This window comes from Misgurnus anguillicaudatus, chromosome 6, assembly GCF_027580225.2.
Source record: "Misgurnus anguillicaudatus chromosome 6, ASM2758022v2, whole genome shotgun sequence".
NCBI lineage: Eukaryota > Metazoa > Chordata > Actinopteri > Cypriniformes > Cobitidae > Misgurnus > Misgurnus anguillicaudatus.
Window position 1 is genome coordinate 30,446,895 of NC_073342.2, and position 20,456 is coordinate 30,467,350.

Below are 20,456 nucleotides of genomic sequence, written 5' to 3' on the forward strand. Positions count from 1 at the left end.
TTTGATCCAGAAACACTTTTAGTTATGCTGATTAAAAGTTTCCTCACATCCTGATAGCAATCACTATGTTAAGTTGTTTGAATGTATTTGTTGAAATTTCTGTCATCTGTGAAAGGCGTAGGACCAAAAATTTTTAAACCAATCATAGATCTCGGTTCGAACGGATGTTGTCTTTTTTGTCCCTCATCCGTAAGCATAATTTGAATGTCACTGCGCAGCTTGTTCACGCAGACACCATACATCATCGGTGTGTTCACGTGCGCTCATCTCCTGTCTGTAAACAGAGGGATAATGACAAACTTTTCTGCTGAATTGACAACCTGCACAGGAGCCACACAACGAAAGAAATCTTTTATAACAACAACAGCAAAAACTGTCTGGCTCAGCAAAGAGCAAAAACACAAATGAACATCGGCAACTTGCTTTACCACGAGATGCAAACAGCTGCAGGAGGCAAAGGGTCTAAAAGTTTATTTTGGTAAGACAGGTACACGATATGTTTGTATTGAGATGGATTCAGATATTCTACTTTGATGAAACATTGTGTTGCTTCTGAAATCTGTGTTCGTTTATGGATTAGCATAACGATATAGTTATGTTACTATGTCTACACAGCCGAAAGTGTTCTTTAATTCTGATGTAAAACAGTTGTTTATGTTGGTTATTTTGGTAATGTTATTCACTTTGTACTGCAAAGTTTTCTCACTGGTGAACGAGACATGAGATGTGACCGTCTGATCTGTGCGTGTTCATGTGTTTTGAAAGAGGTGTGACTTTGGATGGCAATTTGAATGGAGAGGGGCATCGTGATTTCATTGCTATTCGGCTACCGTTAGCAATTTATAACTAAATTAGTTATAGGGCTGATAGCACAATGCTATCTTCCAGTCACTCACACAGTATGTCCTGTGGTCGACTGCATAAACTGTTTAGACTAGTCATACAAGTTAGTAATCTATTTTCTTCAAAACTGGTCAAGACTGATCTCATTTCAATCCAAAATGTACTGATTAGCCCTAGTTGATTAGACTAGTTCTTAAGACACAGTACATAGTGGCCAAACTAAGGTTGAATGCCCTGTGTTATAAACAGTGACATGTTTGATTAGTCTTGCATATTTGGTTAACTCCAAAATGGAATCAGTATTGTCGCTTAACTACAGCTGCTTGACTTCTCAGCATAAGGATCATTATGAAATTAATATTATTCATTAATATTTGAAATTTAAAAGTGGGTTTACCCCATGCCATCTAATAAAGTGGGTATACTCTGTATATACCTTGCACTACACAACTGTTTGTAGCCACACATTAAAGTAAATGTACATCCATATAACTTCAGCTCACAAACGAATAACACTGTACCTCTGTGAGCCAGTTAAGTACATTAAATACAGTGTAGACATACTAATTTAATCGAAGTTTAGTTTAGTCTTCATTTTCTCATATAATTCCAATATAAAGAATTGTTTAATCAATGCATCATTTACATACTGTATTATAATCACTAAATTTTTGCATATAATGCTTAATGGTACTGCTTTTGTAAATTTACTTTAATAAAAGTTTTAATGCAGGCCTTTAACAAAATGAATACAGTGTTAAAATATCATATATTTTTTGCACTACAGTTATATTTAAATGAATGGTTAAATCTGACGTAGGTTAAGATCTTATTAATGTTGAAAAAGTCAAGATTCTTCCATGTGAAACACTGTGACAATATTGTTGTGATACAAAATCAACGCCCATCCCCCATTGCCCCAGACTAGCGCTACACTGCACGTGTTTGCGTCGCCCAACCCCCACTCCTCAGACCAGCGCTACACTGCACGTGTTTGCGTCGCCCAACCCCCACTCCTCAGACCAGCGCTACACTGCTACACTGTTTCCCCATCCCCCATTTCACTGCACTGCTCATCAGCGTTTGTTTATAACTCATGGTTGATGGAGCGATTTCAGAGAAGATTGGAGAGACTTAGACAGCATCACAATAAATGCGCAAGCCGTTTTGAACAAACTTTTCTTCGTCAGGTAAGTGTTTCTAACATTATTATTTATCTTCATATTTATTTAAATGCATGTTTTTGTTTTAATTGTCTTAATTGTCCAGAAAGCATAATGCATATCAATTCACAGACTAACTGTCGTTTTTGTAAAACATCTCAATGTTTTAACCCTTGTTTAATGTTTTAAGATTGAATCAGAACTTAAAGGAACACGCCCACATTTTGGGAATTTAGCTTATTCACCGTATCCCCCAGAGTTAGATAAGTCCATACATACCTCTCTCATCTCCGTGCGTGCTGTAACTCTGTCTGACGCAGCCCCCGCTAGCTTAGCTTAGCACAAAGACTGGAAATGCATGGCTCCAGCTAGTATACTGCTCCCAATAAGTGACAAAATAACGCGATCATTTTCCTATTTATGTGTTGTGATTTGTATAGTCAAACCGTGTACAAATAACAAGGTGATATGAGACACAGCGATCTTTTAACAGTATACATACTGAGAACTATATTCTCTGAAGACGAAGCACTGCCGCATGGGCGGAGTGATTTGCACAACTCTGACCGAATTCTCTGCTCCTCACCAGGGGCTTCTCGTGTGCTGCGAGCAGATCACTCCGCCCATGCGGCAGCGCCCCGTCCTCAGAGAACACAGCTCTCAGCATGTACACTGCTAAAAGATCGCTGTGTCTCACATCACCTTGTTATTTGTACACGGTTTGACTATACAAATCACAACACATAAATAGGAAAATGATCGCGTTATTTTGTCACTTATTGGGAGCAGTATACTAGCTGGAGCCATGCATTTCCAGTCTTTGTGCTAAGCTAAGCTAGCGGGGGCTGCGTCAGACAGAGTTACAGCACGCACGGAGATGAGAGAGGTATGTATGGACTTATCTAACTCTGGGGGATACGGTGAATAAGCTTAATTCCCAAAATGTGGGCGTGTTCCTTTAAGACCATAGATTGTAACATCAGTACAGCCTGTAGGCCTCACTTTAAGAGTCATGTGATCATAGATTAAGATGAATTAGGATGCATTCATTTGGTTGTATTTGTGCAGTCTGTACATTTTGATATGTTTAATATGTGTTATGCTGATATACACTTTCAATCTTGGTGTCCAGGAAACAATGGGAGAGCGTTCAACACAGGTATGTGCTTTTTCAAAATCTTTTAAAAAGTTCCATTTGTCATTTAATGTAAGGAGGAAATGTGTATTTCGTAATGTTACATTACAGCGTTCCGTGGCCGTTCGCGTGTCACGTTTTAAAACACGTGCTAAACCCGGATCAAAGCGCTTCTTTCTTCCAAAGCGCGCTCCCGTGGCGTGTTTCTTAGCAACCACGAGCTGCGCTCGGCGAGGATAACGTAATGCTTTATCGGATTTAAATCGCCCCTCTGTACCTCGCGTCAAATTGCGTTATTTGTTTCGATGAATCTGGTTGTGACTTTGAAGTGTTTGCACAGAGAGCTGTCAGTCACTCAAAAGTACGAGAAGGAGTTGCGGGGGTCGCTCATGTCACTGCTTCCAATGGTGACACAATATAGCCTATATATAATATATTATAATTTTTATTTATATGCATACATATAAATGCATACATATGAATATATATATATATATATATATATATATATATATATATATATATATATATATATATATATATATATATATATATATATATATATATATATATATATAATTTTTATTTATATGCATACATATACATACATACATACATACATACATACATACATACATACATACATACATACATACATACATACATACATACATACATACATACATACATACATATATATAATTTCATGTCCACCTAGCTTTCATTAGTGTCCAGAGTTTAGTGGAAGCACACGAAATGATTGAAAGTGTCACACATTTTCAAACAGTTGCTTTGAACTAAAAACAAACACCTCTGGGTTGAAAGCTCAAAATATCAAACGCTTTTGGTGGTCAGACTTGACGTATTTATTGTTGTATTTAGTAAAAACATACAACAACCATGCGGCGAGGGGTGGATATTGCATGAGATGCATTGTAAAAGTCCCGTGTGGCGGAAACAGATTTTATGCCTCAAAATTTTGACACACGTGTCCGCAATGTCAGCATTGCTATTTATAGAGACTGTGGTTCAGTCTAATTGTGTTTTTAGGTATGTTTCACATATAAAACATCAAGTATCTGGACAATTCCATTGGCTCTAAGCTACAGCACAGGGTTTTTTAACAGTGGCGGCTGATGACTTCTCTTCTGAGGTGCGTAATTCATAATGTGTTTGCAGTGTCGTGTGTTGCTCGTCAAGTCAAAGTATTTGTTTGTTGCGTCATGTGAACCATGTGCATCATGCCTCTTTTTAAAATGCGTGCCTGGTGCACACACGTCGAATGATAAAAGAGATGCTCATGTTCACAAAATACTCGTACGACACCTACTTAACCCTAACTTTGATTACACATAAGATTAACAGAGTATCTGGCAAATGTGAGCGTCTCTCTTATCATAAACCCCTTTGAAGCATCTGCAGCAGGCTCATATTTTCACATGACGTGATGCACAGTTTACATGATGTGCCGAACACATATTTTTAAAATGATGAACCACACACATAACAGGTTACATACATGTTGTGACGAGCTTCACATCATTTGGCCTCGAAAAATAAGTCACCGGCCACCACTGGTTTTCAGACTTTTTTGTCAGCTGAACACCTTTGACCTAAATTATTTACTTGAGAATTTCCCTGTGATTTTCCAGTAAATATTTTAATGTCTCATTTGCATGTTTTAAAAACATTAATTTTTCTTCCGTATTTAAGTTTATTCAGCCCTTTTTTACACAGATATTACAGAAAACGCATCCTGGTTTTGTCTGGAATTGTTTGATCTTCATTCACACTGTCAATGACTTCTCGGAATCTGTGTTTGCATTCACACAGATACAGCAAAGATCCCGTAAAGACACGTTTTTAAAGGAACACGCCCACATTTTGGGAATTTAGCTTATTCACCGTATCCCCCAGAGTTAAATAAGTCCATACCTTTTTCATCTCCGTGCATGCTGTAACTCTGTCTGACGCATGCCCCTGCTAGCTTAGTTTAGCACAAAGACTGGAAGTGAATGGCTCCAGCTAGCATACTGCTCCAAATAAGTGACAAAATAATGCCAACATTTTCCTATTTATGTGTTGTGACTATACAAATCACACCGTGTACAAATAACAAAGTCATATAAGCCATCTTTTAACAGTATACATAGTGGGAACTATATTCTCAGAAGGTGAAGCACTGCTTCTTGGGCGAAGTGATGTCTGTCGCATGAATTCTCGGTTTTATGATGTACTGTAGTATTGCATAATGGTTACATGACATTCAAATTATACAAATCTTAGTAAGTAACACTTTACAATAAGGTTGTATTAGTAAACATTAGTAAATGCAGTAACTAACATCAACAAATTAAACATGCATTAATTAATGTTAAAAGTTATAACGCTTGATTTTATAAATGCATTAACAAATGCTGAAATTAACATGAACAAAGATTAATATATGCTGTAGAAATATTGTTCATTGTTAGTTCTTGCTATCTAATGCATTAACTAATTGTTAAGAAATATATTCTTATTATAAAGTGTTGCCAGTTTTTTCCTCTTTTTTTAAACGTACTTTAAATTCATTTTACGATTAAATTGTAAGCAATTGCTTTCAACTCATGAACCCTGCGATTTCAATTTGACATTCTGATCATAAGGATTATACCATTAAAAGTTCATGTATTAATGTGAAGGATTTTAAATGATTTATATAATAGATATAACTAGGAGCCAACTCTCTGCTTTTTTGCTTATAATAATAATAATAATAATAATAATAATAATAATACTTTTAATTTGTAGCTGGATGCTATTTCTGAGGAGCAGGAGGATAGTGATTCATCAGAATCAGAGTTATCCAGTTGTGCAGGACTAGACCCAGATTACAAACCAGGTCAGAGTTCATCGTCCAGTGATTTGAGCCCAGACAAAGGTTCATCGTGGAAGAAACCAATGATGTCCAGTGAAATACTTGAATGTTCCGACACAAATTCTAGCGACAGTGCCATCAAAAAAACTGAAAACACAAGAACGTATGTAAAAAAACACCATAAACTACACAAGATAAAAAAGACAGATACATCCAAATTAAATGTGACCCTAAAAATTTGCACAAGGCGGGAAGACAAGAAAAGAGCTTGGGACAAAAGACATTATTGCCTCTACTGTGGGAAATCTCAGTTAAAGATTTCAAGACATTTAGAGAGAAAACACATGGATGTCAAAGATGTGGCATATGCCTTCAGCTTTTCATTAGGATCAAAACAAAGAAAAAGTCTTTTAGAACAGCTCCGCAACAAAGGAGACTTTAAACATAATTCCAAAGTTCTGGAAAAAGGCAGAGGACAAATAGTGACGTGGAAGCAGCCATCTGATAAAGCCTCGGTTAAGGATTATTTGCCTTGCCCATACTGTTTTGGAATGTTTAAGAGAAAAGACCTTTGGAGACATCAATCATCATGCAGAACAAGAAAATCTTGTGTGACCGATGAAAAAACAAAGAATAGACGAAGTAGAATACAAAGTCGCGCCGCATCCCTGCTTCCTATTGCAGCTTCCTCAGATGGCTGTCAGAGCATCATTAACCAAATGAGACAAGATGATGTTTCGTTTCATATCAGGAGTGATAGTTTAATTTGCAACTATGGTGAATCACTGTACGCAAAACATGGTCGAGTGAAGTCCAGGCACCAGTACATTGCACAAAGAATGAGAGAGCTTGGCCGATTCATGTTAGTGGCTAAGGACATGGACAAGACTGTCAATTATCTTGAAGATTTGTGTGTGCCATCAAAATATCAGCTTGTTGTCAGGGTTGCCAAGTGTCTAACTCAGTTTAGTCCAGGCAAAAATGAGTTTGGAAAACCTTCAACAGCAGTCAAAATTGGATTCTGTCTTAAAGGGGCTGTGGAGGTCCTAATAGGACAGACTCTAATGAATGAAGATGATCTTGCAGAAAAGAAAGCTAAAAAGTTTTTGGAACTTCTGGAGAAAAACTGGAGAAACAGTGTTTCTGTCACAGCTCACCAAACCATACAAGAAAAAAGATGGAATAAAGATGATGACATCCCCCTCACAAAAAATGTGATTGCTTTAAGAGACCATCTCAGGATGGTAGAAGATGAAGCAAGAAAGGAATTGACAGAACAAATGGATTTACATGCATACAAAACATTAAACGAGTCCGTTCTAGCACAGGTCATTATCTTCAACAAGCGGCGTGAAGGGGAAGCATCACGCCTTACTCTTGACGTTTACATGAAAGCAAGCACAAGTGCCATAAACGAGGACATTTATAAAACCTTGTCACCATTGGAAAAGCAGCTCAGCAAGTTATTAACCCGCATAGAAATCAGAGGAAAACGAGGAAAGAAAGTTCCAGTTTTCTTGACAAAGAGAATGAAGGCATCAATTGATTTGTTGGTTCAAAAGCGAGTGGAAGCTGGTGTACCTGCTGAAAATCCCTATCTCTTTGCAAGACCCGGTGTGATGACAAACATACGCGGATGTGACTGTCTGCGGAAATATGCAAAAAAAAGCAAAGCAGAAAACCCTGAACTCTTGAGGTCAACTAAATTAAGAAAACAAGTTGCCACACTCTGCCAACTCTTGGACCTTAGTGAACAAGAACTGGAGCAAGTTGCAAGGTTCATGGGGCATGATATCAGAGTTCACCGTGACTTTTATAGGCAAACTGACAAAACATTTCAAATTGCCAAAATAAGTAAGCTTCTGTTTGCAATGGAGCAAGGCACTCAGACTTTAAGGGGGAAGAACCTTAATACACTTGCACCGGCCTGTGGTACGTTTGCAGTTTTATCTCCAATGCATTTTTATTGTGTAGACACACATCTTTTAACTGCCTGTGGTTTACCCACTAGGGTAATTTTTAAGAGCTAATCATTGACTTTATTGGACAACTGATAGCAGATTTATCATTTACTGTATACTACCAATGTAATTATTTTAATTTAGAAGAAGTCCATGTAAAAGTATATTTCTATAAAATTTTAATGTTGTTATCTGTTACAGGTGAAGGTCCCACACTGAATTCTGTGGGTGTCTCACCGAGAACAAAGAAAAAGAGAGTAAAGCTGGCTGAGGGTAAGTTTTTAAATTTCAATTTTTTTGGCACTAACACTAGGGGACCATACGTGCCATTTTCCCGGGACGTGTCTTGGCCATGATTTTCGGGTGCATCTTCCGAAAGTATAATTTGTCGACCGCACACGTCATCGAGAACACATCCTGGGAAAATAGCACATACACTGTAAAAAAATTCCGTAGAAATTGCAGCTGGGTTGCTGGTAACTTACCGTAGATTTAAATTTATGTTTTTTACTGGCAACATTTTGTTCAAAGTAAAATGAACATTAACCATTTACAAGTCTTTGTCTTTATAGAGTAAAACTAAAAAAAACTGCATCAAGCAAAACATTCTGGGAAACAAAACCTGAAGCAAAAAACAGAAAAAGGTTGATGATGATTTCTGGTTCCCAGAATGCTTTGCATGAGGCTGTTATTGTATAGTTTTATTCTGTAAAGATAAAGACTTGTTAATATTTAAAATTTATATAACTTTGAACAAACTCTTGCCAGTAAATAACATAAATCTAAATCTACGGTAAATTACCGGCAACCCAGCTGCAATAACATTGAAATTTCTACGGAATTTTTTTACAGTGTATGGTCACCCTAACTAAGGCCGTGTCCTAACTACATGCGAAGCGATATGATTCCAGCGACAGGCAGTTTGTCTGTCCATACTGAACAGGACTAAAGGGCTCGTTATAGTCGTGCGTAGGTGCGTAGGTTTTCATTTATACTTTTGCGTCGTCATGCAAACACACGCACAGACCGCTGGTATGCAGTAACCATGCGTGTCACCACAGCAGCAGCGCAAACGTCAAAGAAGGAGAAGCTTAGCAAGTTAACCCACAAACGAATAAGAAACTGCAACTTGTTGTGTATAATTTGAGAAGACCAGCAATGGTGGAAGTAAATAAACAGCGACGTTTGATGCAGTTTGAGTTAAATCACTCCTCAACTTGGCTCATCTTGTTTTCGCCGTCACAAACGCAAATACCTATGACGCAGTTTTTTTTACCTGACGCGAGGGGTTCTGGTGGACCAATCACAACGCTTGCGGTCTGCGTAGATCTGACGCGCTGTTAAAATTTTTGTGAGGTGCGCGACAGGCTACGGATAGCCTACACCGTAGCTACGGTGTAGAACCTATGCACGACTATAAATCGGGCTAAAACAGGGGCGTGCCACATCATAACAGTTTGCTCTGTTTGTGCGCTGCCCTATCACACTGCAGCTGAAGAGCATGCACACATACACAGTAGGGGTGGCACGGTTCACAAAACCCTCGGTTCGGTTCGTATCACGGTTTTATGGTCACGGTTCTCGGTTAAGTACGGTTCTTGTTTTTTTTAACACTCCAGAAATGTATTATCTTATTAATGTATTAATTATCCATAATTTAGGATACAGTATTAAAAAAAGTTATATCATGTAATTATGCACAAACTGAATTTGACTTTAAGCACATTATTGGGAACATCCCTGAGGAAAGCCAGGCGAGATTTTGACACAGCGAGAGGGAAGACATTGATGATTTCAACATGCTTTTCATTTATTTGGCAAAAAAGAGAATGTGTATTGCCATCTACATGAACTTTGTGTGCATTTTTAGCACACAAAGATAACTTGCATTTATCAAAATGCCAACTTCAGTGTAGCTTTAAGATTTATCACTGAGAGGCTGCTTAAATAATGCAGAGAGAATATGTGAACGAGAGAGAAACATAACGTTTACACCTGTAATATTTAAATCCGTCTCTTTTGTCCACTTTTGACCATTTCTGTCCTGATTACTTTAAGGGGCAGTTTATGAAATAAGATCGCGCAACTTTCACACGCTAGCAAAATGAAACTACGCGGAAATCAGCCGCTTTTGTTTTATCAACGAAAGGCTAAAAATAGCGCTGAATACGAAAAGACGTAAAACAGTGTTCATTACCTCAGATTAGATAAATGGTCGGAGAGAAGGCTGTCGCGTGTGGCTGTAGCTATTGTTTTATTTCCGCTGTCATCATAGGTAACATGAAATAAAAACTGTTTCCACACACCAAACTTATACGACGCTGGCGCATCCTCCAACTGCGGGCAGACTTCTTTTTCTCTCCCTCTTGCCATTTCTACACGTAACATGACCGGCACCACTCACTCTCCACACCAGTCACCTCTTCTTTCGCGCTATTCGCGAAAGGGGAACACGCTATCTGAGGTCACATACAGGGCACGAGGCTACATACATTGCGCATGCCATGAACCGTTGAACCGTACGACACACACGCGCTCCGAACCGAGACAAGCGAACCGAACGGTTCGGATTTTTTTCATGAACCGTGCCACCCCTAATACACAGACACATTCCTATGCTTCTTGGTGCTTTCCCCTGTGCAACTTTAGGGATTTGTTATTTATTTCTGCTTTTGAATCAAACATCTACAAACATGAAAGAGGAGAGACATAATATTCATAATGCGCATAGCTTTCATTAAATAAGATCTCTGTATAGGTGGAGCTGTCAGCCATGACATGTCAGACCGTTTCTAAAATAGAGTAATTGTGGTATCACGTTGTGGTTGGTTAGGACAAAACTCTGATTATCATGGAAAACGTAACTTTTATCGGATGTCGCCGTGGTGCATGTAGTTAGGACATGGTGTTAGAAGCACCTGAAACTTAATTATCTCAGTAAAGAGTTTATAGGCAAAGGACTTTTTGTTTTTTAGATGGAGGTTCTGATCTCTCCTCCCCTGAAAAGACACGTCAATCATGCCATGAAGCTGATGGTTCAGATGTAGATGGTAAGTAATGTTTGAATCTTGAAGACATGTACCACGAGAGTTAACAATACCTAATGTTTTTACTAATAGCTTCTCATGCATTTCTGCTACAGATGATTGTTCAGGAGCAAACCTGAAGAAAAACCCCACACCAAATAAGAACAGACGACGACGACAGACCAAGAGTGGGGAAACACAGTGTAAGTTATTTTTTATGACATGATTCAAATCTCTGTTTTGTGTCAAGCTCAGTTAATAAAACACCTGATCCTGTTATAATGTATGAAGCTCACAGTTACACTTTTTGTTTTTTAGATGAAGGTTTTGATCTCTTATCCCCTGAAAAGACACGTCAACCATGCCGTGAAGCTGATGGTTCAGATGTAGATGGTAAGTAATGTTTGAATCTTGAAGACATGTACCACGAGAGTTAACAATACCTAATGTTTTTACTAATAGCTTCTCATGCATTTCTGCTACAGATGATTGTTCAGGAGCAAACCTGAAGAAAAACCCCACACCAAATAAGAACAGACGACGACGACAGACCAAGAGTGGGGAAACAAAGTGTAAGTTGTTTTTTATTAAAATATTCAATTCTCTGTTTTGTGTCAAGCTCAGTTAATAAAACACATGATACTGATATAATTTATGAATCTCACAGTTACACTTTTTGTTTTTTAGATGAAGGTTTTGATCTCTCATCCCCTGAAAAGAGACTTAAATCATGCCATGAAGCTGATGGTTCAGATGTAGATGGTAAGTAATGTTTGAATCTTGAAGACATGTACCACGAGAGTTAACAATACCTAATGTTTTTACTAATAGCTTCTCATGCATTTCTGCTACAGATGATTGTTCAGGAGCAAACCTGAAGAAAAACCCCACACCAAATAAGAAAAGACCACGACAGACCAAGAGTGGGGAAACAAAGTGTAAGTTGTTTTTTTATGACATGATCAGGGCTAACATTTTTTCTTAGGTGCACCAGTACAAAAAATAGGTGCACCCAAATTTTTGACTGCATCGGATTTGTAGTTCACCCAAAAATGAAAACTCTGCCATAATTTACTCACTCTCATGTTGTTACAAACCTGTATAAATGTCTTTGTTCTGGTGAACATGAATGAAAATATTTTTAGGAATGTTTGTAACCAAACCATTCATGAGCCCCATTCACTTCCATAGTATAATTTTTTCCTACTATAGAAGTGAATGGGACTCATGCTTGGTTTGGTTATTAACATTCCTCAAAATATCTTGCTTGGTGTTCATCAGAACAAAGACATTTTGCAGGTTTGTAACAAAATGAGAGAGAGTTAATGATGACAGAATTTTCATTTTTGGGTGAACTGTCCCTTTAACACCGCTAGTTTAGGGCCCATGGTGGTTTAATACAGAATATAAACATGTAGGCTATTTTATAATTTTCATGTTGCCATTCCATTTTCCTTATACGAGTCATGCACAGTCCTGTTTGATAACCCGCATCTGCGCGATTAAAATAACACTTGACCCGTTATCCGACATCAGCATCAATTTATTTCATACCCGCCCATTTGACATAAAGACTGCGACCGGCCGCACCGCAATCGTGAAGTAAGAAGTAGAAACTTTTAAAGATCTTCATGCAGAACATTGACAGAAATAAGCACAGGGCAATGATTGGACAAATATACTATCATTTAATGTAAAACTTTGTGAGGGTCGGCAGATTGACAGCTGAGGGTTCAGCAGTGTTTGAACACTCATAAGCGCTGCGCTTATATTTATAATTGCCTGATAAATTGATGATATGATGGCAGTGATTCCAAAGGGATGTCCAAAAAAACCCTAAAGTAGAATTTTAAATGTTTAAAGTTTAATATCTCTTTATTGCTGCCCTGCATAAACCCGGCCGGTGATCGCATGATACGCGTGATGAGCTTGCATCTTGCATTACCTTAAATTATGGTCATATAAATAAAAGTAAAACAACATTCAAAACTGTAATGGTGTTCATTTATTTTTGTAAAGTTACACTCACAATAATAACAAAACATTGTGCTTTTTAAATGGGTAAAAAAAAGTTTTTTGTGCTGCATTGGTTTTGGAGCGCGTCACACAAAAAGTAAACTCATATTGGCTATAGGCTACTTTTGAATTCGTTTTGTAAATTTTCTAATTATTTAAGTGAAACACATTTCATGTAGTCTTATTTATTTTATTAGTTTTTCACCAAAGAAAGACGTAATCATCATGTCCTATTCATTGTAATGCTTTTTGCGCATAAATTAAACCCTTGGGGGGGAATTATTTATTAATGAATCAACAATGCAAATCAATGAATGAATTTATTTCTCTATTTAAGACAGCCAGTCTGGCAGGGAAGTAAGATTATGAAGAAAACAGTGGTCCTGACTCCTGGCTTTTTTCTATAAATTGGGCGCACGCGACATTGGTGCTCTGACTCGATTGTAAGAGGCTCATTACCTAATGCCGTCTTCGGACCAGGGCTGAATTGGTCACACTTTCGCGCCCTGAGGATTCAAATCTCTGTTTTGTGTGAAGGTCACATTATAACAGGATCAGGTGTTTTATAAACTATCAAGCTCACAGTTACACTTTTTGTTTTTTAGATGGAGGTTCTGATCTCTCCTCCCCTGAAAAGAGACTTAAATCATGCCATGAAGCTGATGGTTCAGATGTAGATGGTAAGTAATGTTTGAATCTTGAAGACATGTACCACGAGAGTTAACAATACTTAATGTTTTTACTAATAGCTTCTCATGCATTTCTGCTACAGATGATTGTTCAGGAGCAAACCTGAAGAAAACCCCCACACCTAATAAGAACAGACGACAACGACAGACCAAGAGTGGGGAAACAAAGTGTAAGTTATTTTTTATGACATGATTCAAATCTCTGTTTTGTGTCAAGCTCAGTTAATAAAACACCTGATCCTGTTATAATGTATGAAGCTCACAGTTACACTTTTTGTTTTTTAGATGAAGGTTTTGATCTCTTATCCCCTGAAAAGACACGTCAACCATGCCGTGAAGCTGATGGTTCAGATGTAGATGGTAAGTAATGTTTGAATCTTGAAGACATGTACCACGAGAGTTAACAATACCTAATGTTTTTACTAATAGCTTCTCATGCATTTCTGCTACAGATGATTGTTCAGGAGCAAACCTGAAGAAAAACCCCACACCAAATAAGAAAAGACGACGACGACAGACCAAGAGTGGGGAAACAAAGTGTAAGTTATTTTTTATGACATGATTCAAATCTCTGTTTTGTGTCAAGCTCAGTTAATAAAACACCTGATCCTGTTATAATGTATGAAGCTCACAGTTACACTTTTTGTTTTTTAGATGAAGGTTTTGATCTCTCATCCCCTGAAAAGACACGTCAACCATGCCGTGAAGCTGATGGTTTAGATGTAGATGGTAAGTAATGTTTGAATCTTGAAGACATGTACCACGAGAGTTAACAATACCTAATGTTTTTACTAATAGCTTCTCATGCATTTCTGCTACAGATGATTGTTCAGGAGCAAACCTGAAGAAAAACCCCACACCAAATAAGAAAAGACGACGACGACAGACCAAGAGTGGGGAAACAAAGTCTAAGTTATTTTTTATGACATGATTCAAATCTCTGTTTTGTGTCAAGCTCAGTTAATAAAACACCTGATCCTGTTATAATGTATGAAGCTCACAGTTACACTTTTTGTTTTTTAGATGAAGGTTTTGATCTCTCATCCCCTGAAAAGACACGTCAACCATGCCGTGAAGCTGATGGTTTAGATGTAGATGGTAAGTAATGTTTGAATCTTGAAGACATGTACCACGAGAGTTAACAATACCTAATGTTTTTACTAATAGCTTCTCATGCATTTCTGCTACAGATGATTGTTCAGGAGCAAACCTGAAGAAAAACCCCACACCAAATAAGAAAAGACGACGACGACAGACCAAGAGTGGGGAAACAAAGTGTAAGTTATTTTTTATGACATGATTCAAATCTCTGTTTTGTGTCAAGCTCAGTTAATAAAACACCTGATCCTGTTATAATGTATGAAGCTCACAGTTACACTTTTTGTTTTTTAGATGAAGGTTTTGATCTCTCATCCCCTGAAAAGACACGTCAACCATGCCGTGAAGCTGATGGTTTAGATGTAGATGGTAAGTAATGTTTGAATCTTGAAGACATGTACCACGAGAGTTAACAATACCTAATGTTTTTACTAATAGCTTCTCATGCATTTCTGCTACAGATGATTGTTCAGGAGCAAACCTGAAGAAAAACCCCACACCAAATAAGAAAAGACGACGACGACAGACCAAGAGTGGGGAAACAAAGTGTAAGTTATTTTTTATGACATGATTCAAATCTCTGTTTTGTGTCAAGCTCAGTTAATAAAACACCTGATCCTGTTATAATGTATGAAGCTCACAGTTACACTTTTTGTTTTTTAGATGAAGGTTTTGATCTCTCATCCCCTGAAAAGACACGTCAACCATGCCGTGAAGCTGATGGTTTAGATGTAGATGGTAAGTAATGTTTGAATCTTGAAGACATGTACCACGAGAGTTAACAATACCTAATGTTTTTACTAATAGCTTCTCATGCATTTCTGCTACAGATGATTGTTCAGGAGCAAACCTGAAGAAAAACCCCACACCTAATAAGAACAGACGACAACGACGACAGACCAAGAGTGGGGAAGCAAAGGGTAAGTTGATTATTTTTTAAGTAAACACAATACAACAGACATTTAAATCTGTAACAAACTGCTCAGAGACACAAAGGGTTGAGGATCCAAATGCAGTTTAATATCAGGGCAATCCACAAACATAAGTCCAAGTAAACAGGCAGAAGGTCATACACGGGTAAACAATCCAATAATCAGGGCAACAAGGCAGACAGGGGTATAACACATTGAGATATGTGACCAGCAGAAAAGCGTTATGTTATGGAGTGACCTTTCTCTTTACTAAAAAGCATAAATTAATGAAGCCAAAGATCTGATGAACTGGTCTCACATAAGTCCAGTGTGACCGCAGCTTAAATCTTTGTATTTCTGCTTTGCATGAGTTCTTCAAATACAGTTGCAAGAATAATACATTTTACTTGTTGTGGATCAATTGATGTTAGCAGGTAAATTTATATGCGTCACATTGAGTGTGCTTCCCTTTCCAGAACGTGAAAAAAATATATATAAATCACATAATAAATAGTATTTATATACAATATAAAAAGAGTATCCCACGTTAAAAGAACATTAAGGTTTAGGGATGTTTGATTAAAAGTTTGTTGATTTTTTTTTTGTGGTAAATTATTTGTTTAGAATAATCGATAGATTAGTCGTTATAAAAAGTCGTTAGTGGCATCCCTAGATCATGTAGATGGTTTCAGCAGTAACAACATAAACGGCTTTTGTGGAACACATGTAACTTCTGGTAAACCCTGCTAAGAATAAATAACAACAAAGTCCTTTTTAAAGTAGTTAATTAATATAACAAGCAAATTAAACAACACGTAGATTACCTAGGAAACCAAAACATTTGTTATTTTCGACAAGGTATTTGTTCAATGGTTCAATTTAGCAACTAATCAGACCATTAAACAAACAGAGACTGAAGTAAAAAACATTCACAAAACGTGCTCAAAACTAATGGTATATTTTTAACCAAACTTATTTGTCTATGCATTTACCTTTTACCAAAAGTGCCTGTCATTCCCTTTGACATCTTCATAAAATATCACGGCTAGCAACCTTCTACAATGCAAGTACATCACTCGGATACAAGTCAAAATCTTCACTCTGGGTAACTAAGTATTGTCTAATATTAGCCATTGTCTAATTCATTTTTAGATTTTACTCACTATTGTGTGCATTTAGAGGCCAAGTATAATTTTAGCTTAAGTATAACTTTAGTATATTTTCAGTTGCTAAACACTATGACAGAAAGCTTGAGTTTTACTCTCGATCTGCGCAACGCCACATGAAATCAAACACGTCTAATAAACTACAAACTTAACAATTACCGTGAACTTCATTGCACTGGCTTTGCTGAGACAGGATGCATATCTTCTGACCTTCAAAAACAATTTACATCACAATGACATAAACATACTTGTTTCCGGATCATAAAACATGTATGGGGGGACCATCATGAGTGTGGGAGGACCATCATCGTACTCTGGTATGTTTGGCAGAGTTAGGGTGTACTCGCATTATGTGAACCATATCGTACCAAGGTACGTTTGAGCCCAAAGTACAGTTCGTTTTGCTGGTGTGATTGCTTCGAATTGTACCAGAGTGTGGTACGCATAAGCGTAACTTGGTGCACTTTGCAGAGGTTGTCTCGGGTAGGGTTTACTTTGATTCGGGGGTGAGGCACTCGCTTCTGAATGCCAAGCTTCGTGTCATGGTAAGGGGCTGTTTACATCTGGTATTAAGATGCGTTTTGGTGGACGAGAGAGACACATCAAGTTCACACCTGGTATTTTAATTGATCTCTTTTGTCCACATTCGACCGCTTCTGTCCTGATTGCTTTGAGGGGATGGTCTGTGGAAACTGTGGGCAAGTCCCTCTGCTTTCGTTTAAACGCGAGTGGGAAAAATGACAGGTTTAAATTGATGTGAACTAATATTATGTTAGAGTCTGCTGCTTATATTATTAGTAAACAGAAAAATTAATGAAATAAGCTCACACAACTTTCACATGCTCGGAAATTAAAACAAATGAAAGAGGCGGACAGCAGCCACTTAATTTTTATCAATGAAAGCCTTAAGATAGTGCTGTATATTGTGTGTACGCTCTAGAAGTCAGATCCTATGTAAAAACATTGTGCTCAATACATTAGATCAATAGGCGGAGAGTCAACAGTCTTTTGTGGCTGCTCAAGCACATTTAACCACATGAGCATCTGCCCCACAAAGCAATCCGGTCGAATGTGTTTTAAACTACTTAATGTGGTCAAAAGTTGACGAGGTTAAAAAGTTTTAGACCTCGTTTACACTTGTCTATAGCATTGTTCACTTGTGATCTGAACAGGCAAAATGCATCTTAATACCAGGGGTAAACAGCCTCAATAACAATTGGACATGTGCAGCACAAATGCATACAGTTGCGCGTCATCGCATCCTAAATGACCCCAGGTAACAGAGGTGTGTTTGACATCATGCACGCTGCACGGACCGATCGTGAGTGATTGGAGAGCAGACTGCTCACACACATAATTATATACACATTTATTATACACAGTTATTTACCATCTATGTATTAAACTCACATATATTTTTACTCAGACTGCAGGCACAACGTCCACTTCTTTAGTGTCAACACTGTGGTACATGATTTCTGTAAACACAAATGTAGATAAACTTTATATTTAAAAAAATAAGGTTAAGGTACACACAGAAAAATACTTTATTGCAAAGGCATCTGGAATCCATGAAGTGAAGTAAAATGTTTTTTAAATGCCACAATCTTGGACCTGATCTAAAGAGATACTTTAAACAACAAGCATGTCTTGAAAGGCAGGTTTTCATGAGTTAAATATACAAAACAGTAAAATATGCTAGCTGCTAACCCACACATACTGATTTGTGGTTTTGATCAAAGATCATCTCATCTTGGCCCTTTTTTCGCAGACTGAGAATTTATCTACACACATTCACAGTTATGTATTTTAAATGGCAACTATAACAATTCGAACACTTCTAGTATAAAGACAAAAATCAATTACATAAAACAATTATGAAATGGAATGAAATTGAACTTTACCTTGCTGTAAAAACGTTTCAAAAGAAACCGACGGTCGTGTGGGCAGCTGTTTGATTTCGCATCATACAGGTCATCTGGTGGGTGGGTGCTTAGTTATTGGTAAGTCCTTTTCCATAGGTGGATTTTACACTGTTGATGTAAACCGACTCTTACAATTTCCATCTAGATTGCAAAAAATTTTATAATTCCAACAGAGACAGTACAGTATTCAACCACCCTTACACTATATACTGTCTAAAAGTTTGTGGCTCAACAAATCTTGTAATGCATGACCGTACCATACTCCTGTTACAGGCACAGGTTTATGTGTGACTTTGTTTTTTAGATGGAGGTGCTGATCTCTCCTTCCTTGAAAAGCGACTTAAGTCATGCCGTGAAGATGGTAGTTCAGAATCAGATGTAGATGGTAAGTAATGTTTTAATCTTGTTTTAAGTAGTGTGATAGTGTTTCATGAAGGCTTGATGTCACATTTTACTGTTTACACTTTAGTACACAGGGTTAACAATACCTAATGTTTTTACTAATAGCTTCTCATGCGTTTCTGCTACAGATGAGTGTTCAGGAGCAAACCTGCTGAAAAAAAACACACCAAATAAAAAAATAGGACGACAGACCAAAAGTGCCAAAGGTACGGCCTGTGAGCAAGCAGTTGCAGTTTAAAAAAAACTTTATTTAATTGATACTTTTAGTTGTTCATGTAACTTAGCAACACTAAAGATTGTGGGTTTGATTACCAGGGAATGCAAATAATGTACATGTTAAATGCAGTGCAAGTTACTTTGGATAAAAGCTTTTGCCAAAAGTATAAATGTAAATGGTTTATGATTTAATGTTACAAAATCTACATTGTCATTTGTAGTGTCGGCCAAGGTAAATGTGAAGAGACCATGGAGTGAGGCAGAGAGGAGTGCAGTACACAAACACTTGGCCAAGTTTATAGCCGAGCGCAGAGTTCCTGGAAAACTGCCATGCATGAAGTGCATAGAGGAAGAAGAAGCCCTAAATGAACGATCTTGGAAGGATGTGAAGAATTTTGTGTACAACACAATTGTAACTCTAAATCGGAGATCTGCTTCAAGAAAACTAAAATTTTAAAGGCTAAATGTGGTCTTCATCTCAATCTCTCTTTCTCTGTTTCTCACTTTTCCTTTTTTTTTTTGGTTTTAACATTTTGTTGTAGCGTTTGCTGTTTTCTGAAATTGTGAACAAAATAAATGTTCATCTGGTTACTGCAGATGGTATCTCTCTTGCAGCTTTTTGGAAATTGCGGGATGGTGGGTATATATATTGCTAAAATTTGGTTCCTTTAGTATAATTAATAATTGCACTGGAAACTCTTTGCATTTTAGTACTGTAGTCAGATTATAATAACAAACATATTTAGTTTTTTAAAAATCCCAGTATGTGGCTTGCATGATGAAACATAAAATGGCAAAGATGGTTGAAAGCTAAATCAATGTAGTTCAAACAATACATTGACAAATGAACTCAATAGCGCCCCCATGAAAATGTCCTCGCTCTGCTGGTAAAAAACTTTTTCTTTCCCTTTGTTTTACTAAGAATCTGAGGTGATAACTAGGCTCATGGGCACCCCTAGTGTTAGAATATAACATTTGTTTATCTCAAATTAAAGCAGAAATGGTGGTCCTCATACTGCAGGTTAATTTACCCGGTCCTCAGTTT

At 37.4% G+C, this 20,456-nt stretch overlaps 1 protein-coding gene across 1 annotated transcript; it reads left to right on the forward strand.

Annotated features, from left to right (window-relative positions):
- Positions 1 to 571: 571 nt before the first annotated feature.
- LOC141364209 (uncharacterized) lies at positions 572 to 19,955 on the forward strand. The gene is made up of 17 exons (XM_073868304.1): positions 572 to 2,033; positions 3,139 to 3,165; positions 5,935 to 7,933; positions 8,164 to 8,235; positions 10,938 to 11,012; positions 11,105 to 11,191; positions 11,307 to 11,381; positions 11,474 to 11,560; positions 11,676 to 11,750; positions 11,843 to 11,926; positions 13,610 to 13,684; positions 13,777 to 13,863; positions 13,979 to 14,053; positions 15,622 to 15,711; positions 19,098 to 19,178; positions 19,324 to 19,401; positions 19,633 to 19,955. The coding sequence occupies exons 1-17, from the start codon at positions 1,947 to 1,949 to the stop codon at positions 19,866 to 19,868; spliced, it is 3,390 nt and encodes a 1,129-aa protein (XP_073724405.1). The 5' UTR covers positions 572 to 1,946; the 3' UTR covers positions 19,869 to 19,955.
- Positions 19,956 to 20,456: the final 501 nt, after the last annotated feature.

Bases quoted from the DNA above. Each gene is read 5' to 3' on its own strand.
- LOC141364209 (XM_073868304.1), top strand. From the start codon at position 1,947: ATGGAGCGATTTCAGAGAAGATTGGAGAGACTTAGACAGCATCACAAT. The intron at 7,934-8,163 runs GTACGTTTGCAG...TATCTGTTACAG, and splicing joins TACACTTGCACCGGCCTGTG to GTGAAGGTCCCACACTGAAT. The intron at 19,179-19,323 runs GTAAGTAATGTT...TTTCTGCTACAG, and splicing joins TTCAGAATCAGATGTAGATG to ATGAGTGTTCAGGAGCAAAC.